The 25,300-nt window shown below is 35.0% G+C and overlaps 1 protein-coding gene across 1 annotated transcript in view; it reads left to right on the forward strand.

The window, feature by feature from the left end:
* Positions 1 to 1,254: 1,254 nt before the first annotated feature.
* LOC109075753 (protein O-mannosyl-transferase TMTC1-like) overlaps positions 1,255 to 25,300 on the forward strand; it is a 34,910-nt gene continuing 10,864 nt past the window's right edge. The window contains exons 1-9 of the mRNA XM_042721776.1: positions 1,255 to 1,728; positions 6,603 to 6,780; positions 11,564 to 11,637; positions 12,415 to 12,591; positions 17,734 to 17,815; positions 17,961 to 18,064; positions 19,536 to 19,614; positions 19,695 to 19,805; positions 23,524 to 23,645. Coding sequence (XP_042577710.1) covers positions 1,427 to 1,728; positions 6,603 to 6,780; positions 11,564 to 11,637; positions 12,415 to 12,591; positions 17,734 to 17,815; positions 17,961 to 18,064; positions 19,536 to 19,614; positions 19,695 to 19,805; positions 23,524 to 23,645 — 1,229 coding nt within the window. The 5' untranslated portion in view covers positions 1,255 to 1,426. The remainder of the gene's footprint in view (positions 1,729 to 6,602; positions 6,781 to 11,563; positions 11,638 to 12,414; positions 12,592 to 17,733; positions 17,816 to 17,960; positions 18,065 to 19,535; positions 19,615 to 19,694; positions 19,806 to 23,523; positions 23,646 to 25,300) is intronic.

Below are 25,300 nucleotides of genomic sequence, written 5' to 3' on the forward strand. Positions count from 1 at the left end.
CTGCGCTCGCTCTCTCTCTCTCTCTCATTCGCTCCATAATTAGCATTTATCTTTCTCTTTTATTATTGTGTTCTCATTCTCCTCTCCAAAATTTCACCTTGGTAGCCATAGTTTCTGCCAAAATATACTGCTATAACCATAACAGATATTATGGAAACAATGTAAGATGCTTTCAGGTTCTGTTTACCATTTTGTTCAATCTTTTTTTTTTAATAACCACAATTGGTGCATTGAATCAGAAGCATAATCTTTTGACCTAACTAGTGTCATACAAGAATACTTGTGCACTATTTTGACAAAAGAATGACAGTAAAAAGCAACTGATTCTTCATATTACACCCATTAATCTCAAAGCACATTATCTGAACATTTAGTACCAACTAATATTCCTTTGCTTAAAGTAAACTTGTTATAATAAATTACATGGCTTTCTGCCGGTTTTATTCTCAGCTCTAATTTATGGAAACTTGTTTTTGTCACAGAATTAAAAAATAAATAATAGTGGTAAAAAAATAGTAATTGTGACTTTTAATCTCAAGTCAGTACTGTGAGATATAAACTCAGAATTGTAACTTTTTTTATTCACAATTCTGAATTTATATCTCACAATTGTTTTTTTTCCCCCTGCCACAGAATGCACAATAAATATATATAAAAAAAAGAGTAAGTAGGCCTACAACTTTTCATATTTTTTGTGTGATTACAATACATCAGCTTGTTTCTGCTACAGGATAAGAAAAAATTAAGTTAATTGTAACTTTTTAATCTCACAATTCTGTTTTTTCCTCATAATACTAAGTTTATATCTTACAATTCTGACTTTTTCCTCAGAATTGTAAGAAAAAAAAGACAAATTTTGAGATATAAACTCAGTATTGTGAGGAAAAAAGTCAGAATTGTTTTCATTTTTTATTTTTATTTTATCCTGTAGTGGAAACCAGTTTTGATACGATAACCACACAAAAATATATATATATATATATAAAAAAAAAGTTAATGAATGTTTAAAAGTAAATAATGCAAAAATGAGGTAAATGTCAAAGATGTGGGCTAAAAATATATTAAATGGGCAATTATAATAAACTATATATTTTTTTTATAACATTAACATATTGTTTCCATCTGTCTCTCTCTCTCTTTCCATCTGTTGTTAATTTTCTTTTCCTTACGCGCTCATTCTTTCTAATTTGCATCTCTCTCTTTCTCTCGCTCTCTCATTTACATTGGTCTCTTCGGTTCTCTCTTCTGCGCATGCGCCGGTAGGCGGGTTACATAGACTTCAACACCTTATACACATTCACACTCGCTAATATTACGCATTCAGAGCTGATCCGCTGTCCGGGCTTCGGTGCAGCACACGGGCTATGGAACGGGACGACTCTCCTCCTTTTGACTCCCACGAGCAGCATGCGAGACGGGGACCGACATGACAGCGAACAGCCGAGGGACCAAAGCCGCTCCTCCCCCGGTGCAGCGGCGGCTGTCGGCGCTACCGAGGCCGGCGGTGGGAGTCCGGTACGCCGCGCTGGTGGCGGTGTGCGCGCTCTGCTACAGTAACTCTCTCTGGGGGGAGTTTGTACATGATGATATATGGGCCATCACCAACAATCCAGATGTCAGACCGGGCTCCAGCCTCCGGAGCATCTTCACCAATGACTTTTGGGGCAAGCGGATGGCTGATAACACCAGCCACAAATCCTACCGTCCTCTCTGCATCCTCACGTTCAAGTAAGTCCATCAGCTCCTGCGAAGATGGGACCTGAAGTTGCTTTTAAGCGCACCTTTCAGTTTTCCGATATTTACTTATGAGTTTGAAAGGTCTGAAAAGAGTTGTTTGACGCGTTTTACGCAAAGTTGCGAATTATCTTAACTTTCATGAGAACATTTTACATGGCTGGAGTCATGTGACCAGTGCAGTTTAATTCTCTGAAAGATGATATCCGTGCATGTCATAAAACATATTTGTCACATATATTAATGAGGCTTAGTGATTAACATGTTGTAGATTTTAAAGCATTGTTATTGTTTATTTAACACTACTTATCATGTGTTGAGTTATTGTGCTTAACTTATATAAGTTGTCTGGTAAATTCATTTTAAATAATGATTGTATTTAGAGAGTCCATGACGAAGCGCAAAGCATTTAAACTTGGCTTGACCCACCGCCCTAAAAACGCAACGCTCATGACGCGACGTCAGTCAGACGCGCGTGAAAAAAAAAAACTTGTTGCGCGTGAACGCCCATTTAAAGATATTTAAATACGTCAGCTTCGCGTTCATGTGCACTCTGTGGGTTTACGCAGTTGTTTACACGCGTAACGTTAGTAAACACTTGTTGCGCAGTTTATATAGAGAGGTGTTACCTTTCTCCCAAAGTGCACCACGGCAGCGGTCATTACAAAAAATACTCGTAAACGTTGAAATGAAACGGACTATCACACATGTGTAGGAGTTACAGACAGACAGTCCAAGATAAACTCTCGTGTTTTGACTCCGGATTCAGAACGCGGGGCGTGCCTTTCGCGTGGATGACGTCATAGTCCATATGGCACGGGGATCTGACAGCTCTGCAACATCCACAGCAGCGCTAACGCAAAGTCAACGGAGGAGGACTTTGTTCCTTAAAGTCTGAAAGGAGGCGTTGTGTATTTATAGCAAGGCAATTAACAGCCTACTCTGCGCCTCATATTTTATCTCCTTTATTTTTGGAGCAGCCAGACACTTCCTGCTCCCTATAAATCACTGCCTAGGCCGTTAGTGCATAGAAATCTTTCTTTTTGTAAATGTATAGGTAATAATTTTAACGCACAGTCTTGTTTCAGCACTCAAAGACCTTTGGGTATTTATAATACATGAGTTATATGTGATTGAAAAGGCTTTTTTGAAGAAAGAATAAAAGTTGTGTCAGATGCTGTGATAAAGGGTTTCCAGGGTGTTGCTATGCAGTTAGTAAAGTGGTCTGAGTAGTAATTAGTGCAATGCAATGTGATTTGTTAGGTCGTTAATAGGTGGTTACTAACTTTCCCAACCTTGAAATAGAATACGTTGCATTCAGGAACTATTACTTAAATATTAGAAATGTATTAAAATAATAAGATATAGGCTATTTATATATCCTATATATAATTTTGTTACATACAAGTTACTATATTTTATTATATAATAATATATAATTGTATTAAAAGGTGTGTGTGTGTGTATGTGTGTATTTATATATTTGAAAATAACTTAAAATTATTTTGTTGCTGTGTACATGTTGGCTTATGAAGTATAAATAGGGAAAGTAAAAATATAATAATTAGAATAATTTAAAAGTTTTAAAAATGTAATAAAAATATTATACTTTTAAACAACACATTTCTGGCGGATATAAAAATCAAATAACTAAAAATAATAAAAAATAACCTTATTCTTTGGTGGCAGTGGCAGTGAAAATGTTGGCTTTGCAAGTAACTTGGAAGAAAATATTTTAAGATTTTTAATTATTTAAATATGTTATATAAAATGTTTTATATTTAAACAACATAAAATATTATTTTTGGCTGACATTATTATGGCCTGGGAAAAGTTTCCAACTTATTCGCACCCTGACAGCCGTTACGTGTGCAAAATTTAATACTTAGAGGAGAGGTTTTGATCGAGGTAACCCCAGTATTATGCGTTCGTCAGTCTTGAAGCATATCAGTTGTGCTGTGCATGTCATGTGAGAGCGAGTGGGTGCTGCTCATTCCCCAGTGTGTGTGTATGAGTAAAGAGATAAAACGAATACCCTTGAGCCCACAGGCGTGTGTGTGCGAGAGCGAGAGAGCTGTGAGTTGCAGGCAGAGTCACTCTTGTATCTCAGCTTGATCCTCGTGTCTTTTATCTGCTCTTTGATGCCGACTCGACACAGACTGTTGAAAACTTTCAGCTGTCTTTCTCAGACGTGCACAGATAGTTGGAGCTTAGAGCAGAGCCTTTAACACAACGCTAGAGCTGCCTCCAAATTTAAAGGATTAGTTCACACAAAAAAGAAATTTCTGTCATTATTTACTCACCATCATGTTGCTCCAAAACCAAATGCTGTTATTTCCTCCCTGGAGCATGCAAGTAGATGATTTTGAAGAATTGGTCCATAGCAAGAGTTTAGTTTATAGTGACCATGGCTGCTAAAAAAATCTAGAATCAAATTAACTCATTCAGATGTTAACATTATCAGTAATTTACAATTTAAGTTTAGTGTGTTCCTTTCACAGTGCTATCAGTGGCTAAACCATAAAGGATGGGGAACAATCACTTGAAATTCTTACATTTGTTGACCTTTACATCTATTTTTACATCCTGCACACTGAAACTATCAAGCTGGAACATTTTTGGGAAGAACAAAAATATAAAAAATGTAAAAATTACCACAATCTTCCTAGCAATTATAATTCTAAAAACAGTGTTAAAAATAATTTATCATTTGTGATGGGGCCATTGGAAATGTTGGCAGGGCAAGTATTTAAAAAAAATGCATTTAAAATAAATTATAGACAAATGTTTTACAAAGCTAAATTAAAATATAAATAATATTATTTCTATAAAAATAAAAAAATACATTGTTAAAAGATATTAAAAAACTAGCTTGACTGAGCCAACAGAAAAACCCCATTATCATATGCCTTTATAACACCTAGAACACTTTTATGATAGATTTGTGATGCTTTTTGGGAGTTGTTTGAGCTTTACAGCCCCTGTTATTTGTACTCTAGTGCTCCATGTTGTAGAATGACATGAAGGGTGAGTAAATAATGACAGAATTTCCACTTTGAGGTGAACCATTCCTTTCATATACGTAGTTTCCTCAAATCAATTAAACTCGCTTTTTTGCTCACTGAGAGCATTGCAATTATGTGATGTTAGCGGTGACCAAGAGTTTTTCATGTCTCTGTGAATGCAGAATGGCCTTATGATGCTGTCTGATGGAAACTAAAGACTGCACACTCAGTATAAATGGCTAGATTTTTATTTTCAGCTTTGATGAGGCCTGAACACATTTTCTTGTTCTCCTGTAGAGACTGTTATACACCCCTGTCTCGATGTCACATTAATCAGCGGCAGTTAAACAAACACAGGCTTGTTATTGCCTGCAGATGTACAAACTGTTTCACAGTCATTATCGTTTTCCCTCCATCATTTCATGAACTGTCACCCGTTTTGCTCTCATTCCACCTCCTCTCATTCTCCGGCTTGTTCTCGACCCTGAGCTCTGAACGTCAAGCTCGGAGCTAAATGTTAAGTGGCAGGTGTATTCAGTGACTCATGTAGAACCTTCACGGACAGCTTTTTATGCTTGCATAACAAAGTACGCTGTCCAAGTAGGTCTAACAGTACTGTGATCTGGCATTTATCCTGACAAAGTCCCAATCCTAATAGGAAGACCCTCCAAAATCACCTTTAATTAGAGTAAAACAAGCTAAGCATCTACTCATGATTAAATTTTGATGGTAATTGGATTGTAGCAAGTGCCATCAATATTAATGTAGTTTTTACTATTTTCGGTTAATGGGAATAAACAAGAAAGAAAGAAAAGAACGTAACAGCATAAGGGGGTTGAGTGTGGTAAAGGAGAATAAATAATAAGCAAATTTTCATTGGGGTGAAATTATTTGAATTCAATTTCAGAATATAATATTTTAATAAAAAAATAAAAAATATAAAAAATAAAAAAACAAAAAATATAAAAACAAAAAAAAAAAAAACTTAAAAACAAAAAATACTAAAAAAAAACAATAATTATTTCTAGCGTATATAAATATACATTGCTAAAAAAATAGGAAAACAAAATTAAAAAGTCATATCCATTAAAATACAAATATTATTTTATATACAAATATAAAATACAAATATAAGATAGATAGATAGATAGATAGATAGATAGATAGATAGATAGATAGATAGATAGATAGAAAATTCTATTTTTATATATATATATACATCATTAAAAATCTGATGATGATATTTTAGTTTGGGGTTATTTTATCTCAGTGTATAGTGAAATGAGTTCACGTTCATCATAATCCATGCCATGTTCTGCCTCTGGTGCTCCTGCTAAATTTTAATGCAATCTCCTGCAAGTCAAGGTGACCATGGAACCTCATTAATGTTGCATTGCTTTAGGCTAATTGTTCCCTTCTCTCATCTCTTTCGGTCTCTCACTCTCGTTGTCTTTAAGGGCTTCCTGTGCTACTGCATCGCAAGGTCAAGCAAAAGTGTTTACTGAACATCAGAGGTTTCTCCACAGTCTGGTCTTTTTGTTTTGCGTGCTGAGACAGACCTGAAATCCACTTTTTACCATGAAACTGCAACTTTCCTCTCTAAAGTAATTTGTCTGTCCATAGTAAAAAACTAACATGCTGCATGACTGAACACAATCATAGTCAATCAGAAACTATCTGATGCTGAATATACAATTATCTGGCAAAACTCAGCAGAAGCAGAAGCCAGCAAAATTATAGATATATATATATATATACATGCAAGAGATTTTGCTGCTTGTCACTTCATGGTGTTGTACCTGGTTAGGACATGCTCATATTTTTTTAATGTGACTGTTTCTCTCTTTTTCACTCTCGCTGCAGGTTAAACATTTTGCTGGGCGGCATGACTCCATTCTACTTCCACCTGGTGAACGTGTTTCTGCACTGCATGGTGACGGCGCTGCTCATGCTCACCTGCGAACAGTGTGTGTTTGAAGACAGCAACTTCTCTTTCCTCACCGCACTGCTTTTCTCTGTTCACCCCATTCACACTGAAGCTGTAAGTGAACAGACACAACATGCTGCATTTCTACTTATTTAGACTATACTCTATTCTAATAACATATAAAATTTTGAATAACAAGAGGGAGAATAAATTAACCAGTTAATTGATTAATTATGAGAGAATTTGTATATTTGGGCAAAATTATTTTAATACATTTTTTTTATTATTTATTTAAATAAAAAATCATACTCTACCTAATTATATCAAACTAAATTTATAATATAATAAAAACAAATATTTATATCTATCTATGTGTATGATATTTTTATATTATAGAAAAATTAAATTACAAACAAAAAAAATATTTATTACATAACTATAAATATATTTATAAAAATTCTATAAATAAAATAAAATTATATAAATGCTATAAATAATATATATGATTGTATTGATATAAAAAATCTATCTATTGATATAAATGCTATAAATAATATATATGTGTGTGTATATATTATCACATATATAAAACACAAAAAAATAAAAAAAAAAAAAAAAAAAAATATAAAAATATATTCTTAAATAATAATAAATTATATAAATATATGTTTAAAATTGATATGTTTAAATGGTTAATTTAATATTCAGGAATTCTATGTTTAATGTTTTGTGAAAGTTGAGGGCTTTATCGAGATGTGGACTGTGTTTGAGTTTGGCTTTCAGAGCTGCAGAGTTTGTTAACAGTAGAGCGTTTGCTGGGTTGTTTGGAGTGAGTCCATGCCACCGCATCAGACTCTGATCATCAGCTCTGTGTAAACACCATACATCAACAGCTGCATCCCACCAGCATTAATGAGACTCACAATCACACACACACACACACACACACAGCCGCTGGAGGAGGTGCTGTCCTCAGAGTTTTGATTGATCAAGCAGAAATATAATTAGTCTCTGCCTGGATAAATAAAAGAAAGACAAAGAGGAGGTGCTTTACTCAAATCTCTCTATGCGTGTGTGGAATTATTATAGTTTTCTTTTTCTTTAATTTATTGCCACTTTCAGGGTAGGGACAGCAAGAGATGAGAATTTAGAAATGATGGACGAAGAGGGAATAATAGGATTGCAAAATGTCACAAGCTGTATACAAACTCACATTAACTGAATGGGCACCATGGCATATCGTTTAGAGAATACAGTTTACAGATTAGCTTCATTTTCTAACTGAACATAAATCAAGTTTTCAAGCAAGTTTCATCATAATTTACATGTATGTATACTGAACAAAATAGTATCATTAATTTTATATATATATTATATATATATATATATATATATATATATATATATATATATATATAATATATATATATATATATATATATATATATACAAGAATAGTTTATCATTTATTTAATTATACATAGTTTTTATGTATAATTAATCTTTTTTTTGATGGGGTCAAAATTATATAATTTTATTGAATTTATAATTTTTTTTATATGGAGATACAGTATACTATACAGTTAAAATAATGATTTGAGAAAAATTAAAATTTTAAATTGTTTTCTCTGCATATTAGAATAAAGGATCATGTGACAATGAAGACTGCATTAATGGCAGCTGAATATTTAGTATTACCATCACAGAAATAAATTACATTTTAAAATATATTACATTATTACAATTTAAAAAAAGTTTTATTTTAATGTTTTTTTTTCCAATATTTTTGATCGAATAAATGCAACCTTAAGAGACTTCCTTCAAAAACATCCAAATATCTTACTTATTGCAAACATCTGACTGTTAGTGATGCTTCATCTCTTGCTTTCACTCTCCACTATCTATCAAAGTTTTTGTTTTTATCTAACAAAAGTTTTTTACCTCAAATTTGCCTCCCCCTTAAACACTTGCTCCATGGTGTTTCATGAAACAAAATAGCGGTTATTTGGTGTCAGTATCATAGTGAATGATCTCCGATAAGGTTATCAGGTTACATCAGCTGTGCATCGCTCAGCGTGCAACTGAAGGTTTGTCCTCACAGCAGGGCCGTAGGCTAGTTGTTAGTCAAGAGGAGCATCACTTGACAGGCATCAGCAGGCTCCTGATGGAGGATGAAAGTCCTCCGTTCACTGGCGTTCTGTCTCTCCCTGGAGACTGTATTGAAGCCTGCCTGCAACCTGCTGACCATCTGTCCCACTTCCTCCCTCACAGCCACCCGCCGCTGGCCACTGCCCATGTCCTCACACTGTCTTGTAAATTGAAAAAATGCATTTAGTCCTGTCATTAGCTATGCTTTTTTTCTTACTCTGCTCTCCATTCATACAGTTTCAGACATTTCTGCATATGTGAGTCATATTTTCCTAATCTTAACTTTTTTTGCACACTCTTGCACCTTTTTAAAAAAAAAAAAAAATCACACAGGAACTTCAGCTCTTGTCCAACGCCTGCTCGGCTTTCAGCTGTGCGTGTGCGATAAAGTGTGTTTGTGTAAGTTTCTCTACACTATCTGTTCCTCTAAGGTTTTACATTTAAAGTGTGAGTGGAAAAACGGTTTGTAGATTTGGTTTCGCAGCAGTCGGATGCTGTGTGTGTGTGTGTGTGTGAGGACCCTCCATTGGCGGGGCATGCAGGGCCCGACTGCAGCTGTTCTTGAGGAATTCCTGTTGAATTAGGTAATTGGCTGAAATGAGGTATAGCTGTGGGTCTTTCTGAGAAGTGCAGCGTTTCAGATCCCCAGCTTGATATACAATCACCCTGTAGATGTGTGGTGTGCATGTGTGTGTTTAATCGCCAGTCTTAGCATGGGGAAAGAAGTAGTCACAATTGAATCCACACCTTTGAAAGGGCCTCAGAGATCCATGGATCTATTTTATGGACCGATTGTCTTAAAACACAATAGATTAGGAACATGATCTTTTATTGTATAGTGTGCGTGTACTCTGCAGCTGTCCAGGGTGAAATGCTCCATTATAGGATGCAGGATAAGAGTTTATTAGTGCTGGTAATGGCCTGTTGTTTGAAACAAACAGTGGAAATGTGTAGGAGGACAGGTGACATATAAAGTAAAAGTTTAATGGAATGATGGATAAGTACAGGGTCATTCAAACTCTACACAACTGTGTGGGTAATAGCATTATGCATGGTCAGGATGTGTGTGTGTGTGTGTGTGTTGGATTGTACATACAGTCCTTCTGGGAAGTTCCTAATTACAATCACAGACATTTGTAATTATGTGATATTGATATACATGTGCAAAAAGTCAAAGTTAGCATATAAATCATTTTATTAGGATGAATTAGAAATGTTGAAAAAAATTAATTAGCTTGTTTTATTATTCAGTTAATAATGTTATATCAGTTAATAATGTTATATAATTATATGTTTATTAAATACTATTAAGTAAAATGTAAATATTTGATAATGTTTTAGAAAAGCAAAAAAATTCTATAGAAAAATCTGTATTTTAAAATGTGTGTATGCATTCATATGTGTATAGATGGATAGATAGATAGAGATATAAACATGCAAAATAGTAATATAAATGTTTATTTAAAAAATTGTTCAAATGTGTGTGTGTGTATAATATATAATTTATAAAATTCAATCATAACATTAATAATTTACTAACATACAATAAACTGTTTTTGTAGTGTTCATTTTAGTGGTACAGAAATTGAAATCACATACTTTCTTATCATATATTTTATTAACGGATAATAATAATAATAAAAAAAAGATATAAATGATAACTGCAATATTCTCTTGTTGCTGGATGCATTACGACATTAGGGTGGCATGCACATGCGCTCATCTCATAAATACTATTATTCCGACATGACCCAGAGGCAGCATTTATACATGCTTTTAGTGGGTGATTTTGTGTCTGCAACAGTGCTTTATTACAGCTACTGTGAAAGTCTGGCGCTAGATTTGCTGATAGGTCCACTGGCCCGACATTTACATCTGTATTCAGCCCATAAACACTGCAGCCGGACTGTAATACCACACAGACGCTGAGCTGTTTTAAGGGCCGCTGGGCTTTATATGTTTACATTTAAGATGTCTCAGAGCATTGAAAAACACACACACACACACTCTGTGTCCCTCACCAGCGGTGCATGTATGGTGTGTTACTCCGGGGTGTGTCTTCTGGAAGCGTGTGTGTGTGTGTGTGTGTGTGTGTGTGTGTGTGTGTGTGTGTGTGTGTGTGTGTATAATTCCATGGAATTCTGCGTCTGGGGGATGGGCTTCAGAAACCCTCCAGATGTGGAGTGTGTCAACTGTGGGATCATTTTAGCATTTGTGCCTCTGGCAAAAACAAGCAGGAAAAAGTGCAAGAAACAGATTGGAGAGGATAGGAGGACTTTATGGATGATGTACGTTTTAGGGGGATGGGAAGATAAAACAGACTGAGCCGACAGCAACAGGGAAATAAATCTCTCTCACTCTTGCCCTCACGTTTTCGTTTTCTCCTTCCCGCTCTTTCTCTCCCCTCATTTGATTTCGCTCTCCTCCATTTGTCTTACAAAGAAGTGATCATTAAATGTGCAGTGGCTCTCCTTCATTGCAAACACACATGTATCCACCTTTAACCTCACACAGTTCACACTTTCACACCACCCTTTATGCCACAATAGAAGTGAATATATTTAGAATGCAGGCTGACATCAGGAATGGGCGTCAGCACTCAAACCATTTTGGGAGAGAGGCTCATTGCCTGTGACATTAAAATTTCAAGCAAAATGTATTTTTTTTTTTTTCTTAGACTGTTTTATGCTACATTTGTCAAGTAAAAAATGGTTATGGATTATAAATGTGTCATATTTGTGTGTTACAGGTGTCTGGGATTGTTGGGAGAGCTGATGTGTTAGCCAGCGTGTTGTTCCTCTTGTCCTTTCTCTCCTATATTAGGTAACAGCAGAGTATTTTCCATTAGAGTGTGAGAAAACACATCTAACAATGCAATGCATTGATTACAAAATATAATAATTGATTATAATTATAAAACCAAAGCTATTTATGTATTAATTTTTATCCAAAATACAGTTGTTTAATCTGTGAATGAGAAATCTTTTTTTTTTTTTAATCAATATTTGTGTAGATTGTCCTTCCAGTTATGTTTGTGATTATCAAGCCAAACAATAGAGGAATATGAGGATTTTATGATGTGTTTGATTGTGATTTTTTTACTAAATTGTTGTTTTCAGCATATTATTGAAAATAATTGTAAATCGGACCAAAATAATCCAATTGAGTTGTGCTACATCTTGGAATCTGAAATCTGGTCATGATTTGATTCATTTATCGATATTATTTGATTATCATGATTTGTGTGATGAATAGAGCCATGAATTAGTTGTGCTGCTTAATATTTTTGAGGAAACATTTTAGTTCCATTAACGTTCTAAGTTTTTTCAGGAAACAATAGAAATGTCTTTTATCATAATCAACACTGAAAACAGTTGTGCTGCTTAATATTTTTGAGGAAACATTTTTTCAGGTTTCTTTGATGAATATAAAGTTTAAAAGAACAGCCTTTATTTGAAATAGAAATGTCTTTAATGTAACTTTTGATCAATTGAATGCATCCTTGCTGACTAGAAGCATTCATTTCTTTAAAGATCCTTAAACTTTTGAACAGTAGTCTAAATGTGGTGACTTTCACTTCTTTTTTTTTTTGTCTTTCAGGAGTGTGTCAGCGAGCAGAATGGCTGACGAGTTTCCCCACACAGTGTCTGTCTTGTCACTGGCTCTTAGTCTGTTGTTGGGCACCTGTGCCATGCTGGTGAAAGAGACAGGCGTTACGGTGTTTGGTGTGTGCGTCCTATACGATTTCCTGGTGCTGTGCCGCAAACCACTCATCTTGTAAGTGTTTGTGTGTTTGCTATGCCATAATATTAGCGGACACTGATTATTGTCTGCTAGAATTGCTTTAGAGAGCTCTGTGTTTCATTGTGTTGGAATTTTTACAGTCAGTGTGCATGACAACGTGACAGAGTTTCGATCATATTTTATCACTTTTCAAACAATTCCCAAATTGTTCTAGATTGGTCGGTCACCTCTTTGATTTAGATCTGAAATAGCAGTCATTTAAATCCCTTGCTGGTGTGCATGTAAAGGGCTCAAGGAAGGCCGTCTGTGATGGAATCTTCAGCGGAATGTTTATGGAGAATTCCACTGTGGCCGGAGCATCGGAGCAGCCATGTGCTTTCAATCTTCAGCCCAAGGCTGAGGCGGTGCTATAAGTGACCGATACACATTCATCACATGCAGTCGGATCACATAGCACAGACACTCTTTAAATTCATTAGGAGACGGTTAAAGATCGACGGTCCCTAGACAGACATTGACTGGTGTATGTACTGTCTGAAAATTAGCTTAGCTCATCAAAACATGCTAATGCATGCCGACACGGAGTCTGACCTTGGATAGTGACCTTTCAGGAAACCGATTTAGTATGTTGTATTTGCGTACATGAATATGTACACAGAGCTTTTATTTTGTGTAAAACATTTAGCAACATTGTGAATATTGAAATGATTTAATGTGCTCTATTTAGCCATTTATAAAAAGCTTGCCATTAAATTACTTTCAAGTTCAAAAATGCAGTGGCAGGTTCAGTTAATTTAAATAAATCAGTGCAAAATGTCAGTATAATTTAATTTAATTTAATGTGTTTCATTATTATAAAGCTTTTTGTATCTGATTCAAAATGTTTAACATAAAAGAATCTTAATTAAAAAAAAATAGAAATTGTTTTAGTAAAAAAAATTTTTTTTTCTAAATTTAAATAAAAAATAAAATAAAACTTTAAAAATGTTGCCATATATAAATTGAATATTGTCAAAAGTGCTGTAAACAATATCACTATTACATAATATAATGTAATGTAATATAATAATGAAACTTTGTTTTTGGCTGTTTGTTAAAAATAATTGTTTTTGGAAAGGAAAATCCCTTTAAGCTATTTCTGAGCAGATTCAAAGATATTGCAATATACACACTGATTATTGTCTCAAGTTAAAAAAATATATTGTATATATTATAATCATCTATTTGTTGCATGACCACAAATGACAAAATGTTCATTACAGCATGTCTTTTTATTGCATACAGGTAGACTACTCAAATGAAAGCAAATTAGTTTTTCACTTCTTTAATCATTTAAAGAATCTTCCTGTTTGACTGGTACCAAACAAATTGTGAGCAGGCAATCTAGCCAAACATCAACGCACATATCTGCGATGGAGAATACACAAAGCAATCTTCCAATTACAGCTCGGCTCTTTCGTTCGGCTGTGGCAGTAATTGGCATTTAAAGAGAGTCAATCAGGCGAGACAAACAGTAATCGCACTCCCCGACTCAACCCAGACTCTCTCATTCTTTCTCTCTCTCTCTTCCTGTCAACCTCATTTGCTTCCATTACAGTCTCAGCTACTTAAAATGTGCTCTGTGTCCAGTGGGCCTTCACTTTTAGAGAGTGTGAAAAGCTGAACAAAGGGGCTCATCAGTGAGTGGAAAATAGATAGGGACCCCTTGACTGGCCCTTGGGTTCTCATTACTGAAGGAGACACACGACTGAGATACCAGACTGATCCCTGAGTGCTGTGTGCAAACATTACGCCCCAGGACACACATTCACACACAGTCCCATACTCATTCTTCTCCCCCCAGACTAATAAGTTGCTCTCCCAGCCTTGCCGTTTTGATAGTGTAAAGAAACCACTTTTTCTTTATTTTGACATCAACAGTCCTAACAGCATTTTAAGCACTCTGAACATTTTAGCAGCCACGTAGAAACACCTTAGAAACCACTCAGACTCACATGTTAAAAGTTGTCTGGCCAACTGTGCCATACAGTTTGCATCCATGTATGTATATCATGTTGCAGTAATGCATTATGTTGTCTATATTGCTACAGCACTTAAATTATGTTCAGTGTTGGCAATGTTTTGCAGCTAAGTCTCTCGACATTCCAGTGCATTTTGCAGAGATCTAAAACACAAGACATGCATGTATTTCTCCGCATTAGTCACAGAGCACATAACCTCAGGGACAGCAGAGACCTAACAGATAAACATGACTTCAGACATCCAGTAGCAAGCTCCTTTAATCCATTATTAAGATTTTAATATGAATAATCTGATGTTTGTAGCGTTTATTTGTTTACTTGCATGCATGTGCCACATTTCACAAATGTGGATTTTGTTTATCTTCATTTTTTTTTTTAAAGCAATGGAGTCACACATCTCATGTTATTGTAAAAGCTATTGGATATGCTTATGAACTATTTTCTAAAATAAAATAAACCGTCATGTAAAGTGGGTTTAGCATTTATTTTTATTTAACATTATTATTTATTTATTTTTAATTCCTCCTACCTCAAAGGTATTCAGCTTCTCATAATCATATTCATGGAATGTATACCATAAAATAGAACTATTTTTTTATTATTAACTATAATTATTAAAATAATAATTTCCCAAAAAATTATATTTATCTTTAACAAAATATTTAGTGTTCTACATTTTTGTATATATCCATTTAATGGTATTTTCCATTTTTTAAAATCCTTAAATTTGCAACCATATTACTTCTTCATCATTTTAGAGCAGTGTTTTTAAAGAAATATAGTCTTTTTAATTTTTCTTATTTAAAGTTTATTCAATGAAAATTACTTGTTAAAACGTGTTCTAGATTTTAGTAACAGCATTGCAAAACCTGTGTGAGTTATTTTTTCATTTTTAGCCTGACCTCCTTAGGTAGATTTTTCTAATGATTGAACACCTCCTTTTACTAACCATCTGTTGAAAAAGTACTAAAAATACTTTTCAAAAATAGGAAAAATTATAAAATTATGATTCTTCATTTTGTACTCCATACAATGAAAGTAACATGTATATTTATTAGGTAGATTATTAGACTTAAAGGAATATTTATGAGCTAATCAGTCATCATAGTAACAGGACGTTAACAGACGCAGCAGAAAAGAACATCCGTGACACTTATATAAAACATGTGGTTCTCTGGTGGGAATGATAACACTGCAGAACAGCAAAGGAAAGATTCCTCTCTCCGTCTACATCTCCCTCTGGGGAATGAGGGCTCTGCAGCTTTATTTGATTTTCAAAAGTGCCCATAAACCTTTGCTGCTACCCGTGACCCTGGGGAGGACATGAGACACAAACTCCCTCTCACACACACACACAGTGTGGAGTGTGTGTGTGTGTGATTGTGACTGATAGTCGTCGTAATGCCTGCAGACATGCTGTCTCTCCATGTACGTTTTGGTGTGTGTGTGTGTGTGTGTAAAGAGGGTGGAGTGTCTCCTGTGGGCTTTGTTATTATTAAATGCATAAGCTGACACTTGTTTACTCTCCTGTTTCTCTACACCAGTGCAATATTCATAAGAGTATCAATTACGAATGCCTCACGAACACCTGACATTAACTGAATAAATGCTCCTAATTCCATTAACATGATTGTTTATCTGCATTTGTACTGTTTGGTGCAGACATGCCATAATTGTCTTATTTCTAGTTGCTATGGCACATTTAATGGCACAGCAGATGTTGACTTATTTGTATATTCATAGTTGGGGGTCTAATTATGCATGGTTGCAAAAATGTACAAATTGGAGACATTTTAAATGAAGCTGCATTCACAACAAATTTTTTTCCCCATAAGGTGAAGGAAATGTCCCCATAAGGGCTTAATTTTATCCACAGGATTTAATTCCTGTGCCAGTTTGCATTTTGTGTAGGACTCCTCCCCTTCTGGCGCACAGCCAGCACCCATTGGCTGAAACTTGATGGCCTTGGTGATGTCATCATAAAAGGAAAGTCGTTTATTTTGTGAAAGTGTTCACATTGTGGTGAAATCTACATTTTATATTTCAAATTATTTGGAATAACATGCACATTTGAATCATTCACAATAAAACTGGGAACTTCTTCACTGGTTGAAACTTGGTGGCCTTGATGATGTCATCAGAAAAGAAAAGTTGTTTCAGACGTAGAGAAAAAGTTTACATTTTGTTAAAATCTACAATTTAAGTTTTGATATCTTTGAAGTAACATGCACAAATGAATCGCACACAGTAAGACTGGGAACAGCTCCATTGGGTGAAACTTGGTGGCCCTGGTGATGTCATCAGAAAAGAAAAGTTGTTTCAGAGTGAGAGAAACATTATTAAGACTTTGTATTTTTGAATAACATGCACTGATGAATCAATCACAATAAGTAAAGGAATGTGAATTAATGAATTTAAATTCATTAAACAATAATTGTTTAGTATAAAACCCCTCCCTGTTTTCTATATCTTCTCACTTTCTTGTATCCAGACAAAAACGCCAGAAAATGGAAATAGCAATAAAAGGCGAGGATAGAGGCGGGAGGCTTGCATTTTTTAAAATACAGTGCTGTATATGAGCCTGGTTACCGATCCCTGGAGTACAATACGCTCTGTAAAGCAATGATGCTCACACACACACACACACACACACACACACACACACACACACACACAGTCATTAAGCCCAGCTCTCTGCAGCTCTTTACTGAATCAATCAGCAAAAGTGCGATGTACAGCCTGAGCTCCGCTCCTCCCCCACCTCCTTCTCTCGCCTCTTCTTTTCTTTCATTCATCTCACCCACATTTCCAGTCACAGCCGTCATGGTGTCATGTCACGCTGAATTAAAATTCACTGTACATCCCAGCACTCTCAAAGAAGGATGATGCCGTTCCAGTTTAGAGTGGCATTTTAAAGCCTTTTAATAAGGACTGTGAGAGTGTTTGTGTGTGTCTTTTCACTTGTTTTCTTGCAGCTCTGTTTTCCAAGATGGAGATGTAATTAATTGAAAGCAGCAGTAAACAGCTTAATATACCCGTGAAGTAATTCGGTGATGGTTTGATTAAGTCAGTAATGAATGAAAATAGGTTTCTCAGCTGACTGAGTTATGGAGTCGTTAAACGACTGTCACATCTGGTTATGCTTTCATTCCAGACACCTGTCGCACTCCAGGTTGAAGGAGCTCGTCAGAATTTCCAGCCCGTTCGTCAAACGCGCTTGCGTCATCTCGTTACATGTAAGTAGCTACGATTTTACTGCCAGATGTAGCAATGCTTCATTATCAAACATTTATTTCATTTAAATCAGCACTGGCATTTCTATCATGTTTGTGTAAACCCCATGACCTCAAGTGCTCATTTGTTCAAGTTCTTTTTGTGCAGGTTACTGTCATCATGTTTTTCCGCTTATGGCTAATGGGTGGATCCATGCCACTGTTCTCAGAGCAAGACAATCCAGCATCCTTCTCTCCATATCTGCTCACCAGGTCAGTCCGACTGTCATTCCTCACACATCTTCATCTTAAAACAGTTAACAGAGAAATATATTCTCATCCACTGAAGACTGTATGCTCTACAGCTGTAGAACTGATGTTTTACTCATATTACTAACTTATTTTAATGTGTGCATGACTTGGTCTTCTATAATTGCCAAAGGACTTCTAAATGTGGATGCATAACAATTCTTAACAGTTTCTTAAAATGAAGTGAAGTGACGTGAAATGACTTTTAAAAAAAAATACCAACATTAAGAAACTGTCCAAAACACGATATCAACACCCTGGCAACCACCAGAACATCTTAGCATTATAATGGCGACTTCTACGGAAGTTCTAAGCGGCCATCCATTATAATTCTCTGGCAACCCATCCAGATACCTCTTAGCATTATAATGGCGACTTCAGCCTCACATAACATTCTCGTTATCTCGACATAAAAAAATTTCCTCGTTATTTAACCCTCATGTTGTGTTCTGGTTGTTTTGACCACCACAGAAAATTTATAACTTTTTTAACCTTCTCATTTTACCATCAGATTATATTCTACCACCATAAAATATTCTAATATTTTCCCTGAAATTTTATCTAAATTAATGTTAGTCATCACATTGGATAAGCTTCTGTTTGAAAAAGAGCATAACGTGACTTTGCTCACCACAGGGTGAACAGGCCTCCTCAACAATCAATATGGTAACACTTTAGTATAGGGACCAATTATATTAGCCTATTGGCTAAAAAAATTTTAAATTTCTATAACATTTGTGACAGAAAAAACAAAAATTTCTTGTAAGCAGCCAATTAGGGAGATTTCTGAGGCAAAAATTTTAAATTTCTATAACATTTCAAAAATAAAAAAAAAAAAATAACATTTTCAAGCATTTCTAATAAATGTCAGTATTTGTGACAGAAAAAGTAAAGGTGGATATTATGAACACAAAAATTTCTTGTTTTATTAAGTCGTTATAACGAGAAAACGAACTGTCGTTATTTCTGAAAACGAACTATTTGTTCCTTCTTTTCTTCAACTTGTTTTATTTCAATCAAGTTTTGTAGGATTTTTTGAATTTTTTGAACATATTGTTCATACATCTGAGAAAACAGAACTAAATCTACAAAATTTTAGAGAAATAAACTGATTGATCATACAATTCATTGATCTGAGCTTACGCACCTCAGTTTTTGAGTGAAAAAAGCATTATATGTAGATAATTTTGGCAATATTCACTCAAAAACTGAGATGCATGAGCTCAGATCAATGAGGCCTACGAACATTCAGTTTCTGAAAAAAATACAAAACCAACTGAATTGAATCCAATATTTGGTGATACTATATCATGATGAGAGATTTATAATTCTGGAACACCAAATTACGTAAAGGATTTTTAGCACATCTCAAGGCTTAAACTTTATATTTATTCATTAAATAAATTAAATGCTATATTCTTTGCTATCAATTTAGGTTTCTTACATACTGCTACCTGCTCGCCTTCAATGCCTGGCTTCTACTGGCTCCCATAGTGCTTTGCTACGACTGGCAGGTAAATGGCATCAACATAAACACACAGCAGTTGCAGCATTTCATGGAATGTTTAATGATTGCTTGAGTTGTGATTGACAGGTGGGCAGCATTCCGTTAGTGGAGTCTCTGTGGGACGGACGGAATATTGCTTCCCTGACTTTGGCTCTCGTCATGCTGGCGCTGATCCTGAACTGTGTTACATGCCTACAGGTGAGCGCAGACACATGCATTTCCACATGCCAAGACAACCGCAGGAACCGCATCTCCACAGATTCGTTCTGTCATCATTTATGAAAAACACACGCAAACGTAGTTTTCTCATTTCGATAGACATAAAAGCCTTCACTCGTGCTGTCTCATACCCCGCTGTTCTGTGTCGTTCTTTACTCCCAACGCAATTCTCAGCGACTCATCGCCATGGCAACTCAAATGTGTAAATGAGTGCAAACGCTCACATGAAGCAGATGTTTGCCGTAAGCCAATGCACACATTGTGCATGAAGTGAGATTCTTTCTTTTTTTAGCAGTTCTTCAGGCAATTATTTCTGCTTATCTCTATCTTGCCGTTTTTGTGAGGCAGAAATTCTTCATATATCATTTTCATATGGCATATGAATGTGATTTTAGCATCAAAGTCACTGGAAAAAATAGTCCCACACACAATCAAAGACAAACATTATCCATATTAAAACTAAAACTTTGCAGTCAAAGACAAACACCAACCACAAAAAAACTAAAAAATATCCAAAAATAATAAATAATTAATTTTTATTTGTTCATTAGTCTCAAATACACCAGTATTTTTAATATGTTATGTGCTGGTCATTCCACTGAATGGAATTTGGCCCAGTGACATTTTGGGACAGGCTGCGGATGACCTTTGTTTGTGCTGCCATGACAACAGATGGCAACTGGCGAAAAGGATAATGCCAAAGTTATCATCATTCTCATGACCCAGCTTTAGCCCTCTAATATTTCCCAGGAAAACATAAGCTTTTAGGCTCTGTGTATATGAGTGTTGTCTGGTTTTGCATCTCTCTGTCTGTGTTTGCATTGCTTTCAATTTCTGTTTGTAATGATGGGACACACAGAAATCAAATGGATTTCTGTACGTAATTGTACAAATACATAGATAGATAAATATATTTAATATTTAATAATTTTTTCTCTCTCTCTATTAAATGCAAATTAGAAATGGTTACTGAAATAGTTACAGTACTAAAAATATACAGTAGTTAAATATAAATTAAGCTAAAGTGAAATATAAAAAACTAATAGAATGAACCAAACTAATAAAAATGACAAAAGTACAAAACAAAATGACTACAACGTAAATGAAAACTGAATATATATAAATCTATATTCAGTTTTCATTTAAGTTTTTGTCATGTATGTATTATATATATATATATTATATATATATATAATATATATATACATATATACAGTAAAACTGGAACATTACTAAAATTTATAAAATAATGTATATACAACAAAACTAAAATTAATTATTACAAACAAAATAAAAAAAAAAAAACTAAAATATTAAAAAAAATTAGTTTTCTTTTTTTTACTATTTTTTTAGTTTCTCATCAAGGTTTTATTTATTTGATCAAAAATGCAGAAAAAAAAAACCTCATATATATAATATATATATATATATATATATATATATATATATATATATATTATATATATATATATATATATACTGTATATATATATATATATATATATTATATCATAAAAATGTATAATATGCCTTGTTATGGGACTTACCAATCTGGTTGAGGTCATCTGAGGTAATATAGACCCGGCAGCTAGTAGTCAGTGTTATTTTACACTTTTGAACCTAAACAACAACCTATTTGACACCAAAAACTTGAAATTAAAATGTATAGCTTCCTCTGTCACTGAAATATTCCCATAGCCACATGACCACGCTTGGCCATGCCTTTATCATGTGCGTCTTTCGGCAGGTCTTCCCCGATCAGCTGCGTGGCGCTGTGTGCCAATGATTCACCCTAATGACTTTCCAATCTGTCTCTACAGCAATGTTTACTAGGTTAATTATCTAATGCAAAAGGCACGAAAACACACGAAGGCCTGAGAGCGAGTCGATAGTAATGATTTGTGGTCGTGAATGTTATCAGCACATTTCTGTACAAGCTTTTGTTTATTTCTTGACACAGTCATTGCATGTCTGCTCATTTGTTGCTGAATCTGAAGTTAATTAATGTTTCTGATGGACTGGAAGTCAGAAATCAATATTAAAACATTCATATCCTGTCTGTGGATATGAGAGTGAACCTCCAGACAGTGGCTTCGGTTTTATTGTTTATTATCAGCATATCGGCCTATTGAAAGTAAACCGAGCATGATACAGTTATGATTTCATCCCCCCTACCTCTCTTGTTCTACCTTACATTTAATTTCCAATTCATATCTCTGTATCGACCCTTTATTCCTCTGCTGTCATATTTAATGAACTTATACATCAATAGAAACAACTCTAGCTCATATTTCAAGGATACACACTCAAATAGCAGTAATAAAAGTATGGGAGCTCAATAGCAGTTTAGAAAAGACCATCTTAGTGGAAATATTGCCTAGACAGTAAACAACGTGTCAGTCATCTATGAAGTATGTTTTGTGTGTGTGTGTGTGTGTGTGTTTGTGTGTGTGTGTTCTGTATGTTTGTGTTTTTCATTTCTATACATTTCACCCAGAATACCATAGCAACCCAGTTAACCACTCAGAAAAACAACCTCATAGTAACATCCTAACAACCTCATAGCAGAATACCATTGAAAACACGTGCAAATACAAAAAACACCAACAAATTAAGAAAACATCATCATTTTGAGAGCACGTGCTGCAAATACTTACAAGCAAATACAGAAACACACTGCAAATACAACAACCACATACAGAAACTTGCTGCAGATACTCACAACAACCAATTATAGAAACACACTGCAAATTCTCACAACAATTTACACAAACACGCTCTAGATACTCACAACAACCACATACAGAAACACACTGCAGATACTCACAGCAACCAAATAGAGAAATGTGCTAAAAAAAATTGGGCTGCACGATTTATCACATGCGATTGTCAAGTGCATCTTGTCAGTAAAGGCGCTTTGGATGAAAGCATCCGCTAAATGACTAAATGTAAATACTCACAATGCAACCAAATACAAAAATGTGTTGAAAATACTCACCACAACCAAACAGAGAATAGCGCTGCAAATACTCACAACAATAAATAACAGAAACATGCTGCAGATACTCACAATGCAACCAAATATAGAAATGTGCTGCAAGTTTTCGAAATGCAAATGCACTGCAAATCCTCACAACAACCAAACACATAAACTTGCTGCAAATAGCACAGACCACAACAGAAGTGTTTCAAGGGGACCCCAACAAGTTACAAATCTGGCTGGGATATGCTTATTGTTCAATGTCTACTCATCAATGGTGCTGTCAATGACCTTTATCGTTTTTGTCGGTTAATAGTTTCTTAGTCTTTTGGGTATTATTAGCATTAATAATTTGATGAAATACACCATTGCTTTCACAACTTGTTGGGGTCCCCTTGAAACATTTCGGTTGTGAGTATTTACAGCACATGTTATCAAACTCATGAAGATGTTTTCTTAATTTGCTGGTGTTTTTTGTATTTTTGCTTTGTGGTTTTGTATAGGTTGTGCTGTCTTGGCCACCATAAAAAAAAAACTCTGAGTATCATAACAACGCTTTAGCAACAAAATAACAGTGTGGCTGCAGATTTTGCATAGGCAAGCTCCACTGACATTGTCTGCAGGAAATGTAGAGAACTTTTGGTTTCTCTAACAGCAAACAGCCTCTGGTTTCTCTCTCAGTCTGTCTCACTTTGCTTCGTCTCTCTCTTTGTGTAGAAGATGAAAGGAAAGGAGGTGTTGGTGGGCATGCTGTTCCTGGTCTTTCCCTTCATCCCAGCCAGTAATCTGTTCTTCCGCGTGGGATTTGTGGTGGCGGAAAGAGTTCTCTACATGCCCAGGTTTGTGTGCATGTGTGTGTGTGTGGATGTGCTTGTAAAAATATATTGCGACAGCCCGAGAAAATGTCCTTTGAAAACATTCCTTGCTCTTCGTTTGACTTTTTTTTATAAAGCATTACAAATTTAACTTCAATTTTTCTCTCCCTCGTTCTCCTTCATCCCGCTGTGGGGATCACACACCACTGATAACGGTACATAATCTGTCTTGAGCCCTGCTTCCCATAATGCACCACTGATCTGCTATAAATGTGTGTGTGTGTCTGCGTGTGTGTGTTTGTATTTATCTAAACTGTCGAGATTAAGCAGAAATTTGAACAGTGAGGCAAGGCATTTAATAGAGGTTGTTCAAAAATTATCTTATTAGCTCGGAGTAGCGGTGACCTGACAAACGGCCACATACACACACATAAATACAAGTACACACAGCATTACATCCCTGAGTACACTTAGTTATGAGTAATGAGCGGTTTGTGCTCAGTGAATTTAATGGCCTGTGTTAGGATCAGATGGGCACTTATCTTGGTGTTTAGGCGGTACTTTTCTATGCATGCTGTGTAAATATTAGTAGCACTGTCATTGTTAGTGCTAACAGAAATTGTAGTCAGACACGTTAGGGCGGCACTGCGGCCAAATCATTTATACACACATGCAGCCACACACACATCAGTGAATAGCTATGAGAGGAATGTGAGTTGCTTTCAGGCTCTGATTCACTTTAATTGTGTCTGTGCAGTAAAAATATAAGGGAAACATCACAGTCACTGGTCATACTTGGTCTCATAAAAATGTTATAATCTACCTCAAATTGAACTTTTTTTGCGAAAAGAAATTAGGAATATTAAGGACTTTTGTCATTGTGGCTTTAAGAGAAATAAAGAAATACGTAGTTCACCCAAAATGAATTTTAGCAAAAAATTAACTCACCCTGAGTTTTTTTTTTTTTTTATCAGAACACGTGGAGAAATTTTGTATTACATAATTTACTCACCAAATTGATCCACTGCAGTGAATGGGTGCCGTCAGAATGAGAGTCCAAACAGCTGATAAAAATCCACAAGTAATCCACACAACTCCAGTCAATCAGTTAACATCTTGTGAAGCAAAAAGCTCATGTTTGTAAGAAACAAATCTATCATTAAGACATTTTATCTTTAAACTGTTGCTTCTGGCTAAAATATAAGTTTGTAATCCATAATAATGCTTTCTCCAGTATGAAGTTGATCTCTTGTTGTCCATTTTTATCTTAAAATCCACCAACACATTTGTTTAGAACTGTTTTGGATGGTTTTCCCTTGTAAACAGTGCTTTATCTGTGCATTTTTCTCTCCTGATTCAGACAAGACAATTTTTCACTGGAGAAAGCGATATTATGGATAGAGGAGTTGTAGTTCAGCCAAAAGCAACAGTTTAAAGTTGAAAACACCTTATTGATGATTTTTTATATATATACAGGTGCTGTATTGGTCTTAAGTTATATTCTAATTTTCTGAGATACTGAATTTGGGATTTAGTCATTTGTTCAAAATTAAAATAAACATTTGATATATATATGAATTATATATATATATATAATTAGTAAATAAATAACTTTTTTGATATATTCTATATATAGATACCTGTATAACAAATGTGTCATGTGAATTTCTTTTGGATTA

This window comes from Cyprinus carpio, chromosome B4, assembly GCF_018340385.1.
Source record: "Cyprinus carpio isolate SPL01 chromosome B4, ASM1834038v1, whole genome shotgun sequence".
NCBI classification, from domain to species: Eukaryota; Metazoa; Chordata; class Actinopteri; order Cypriniformes; family Cyprinidae; genus Cyprinus; species Cyprinus carpio.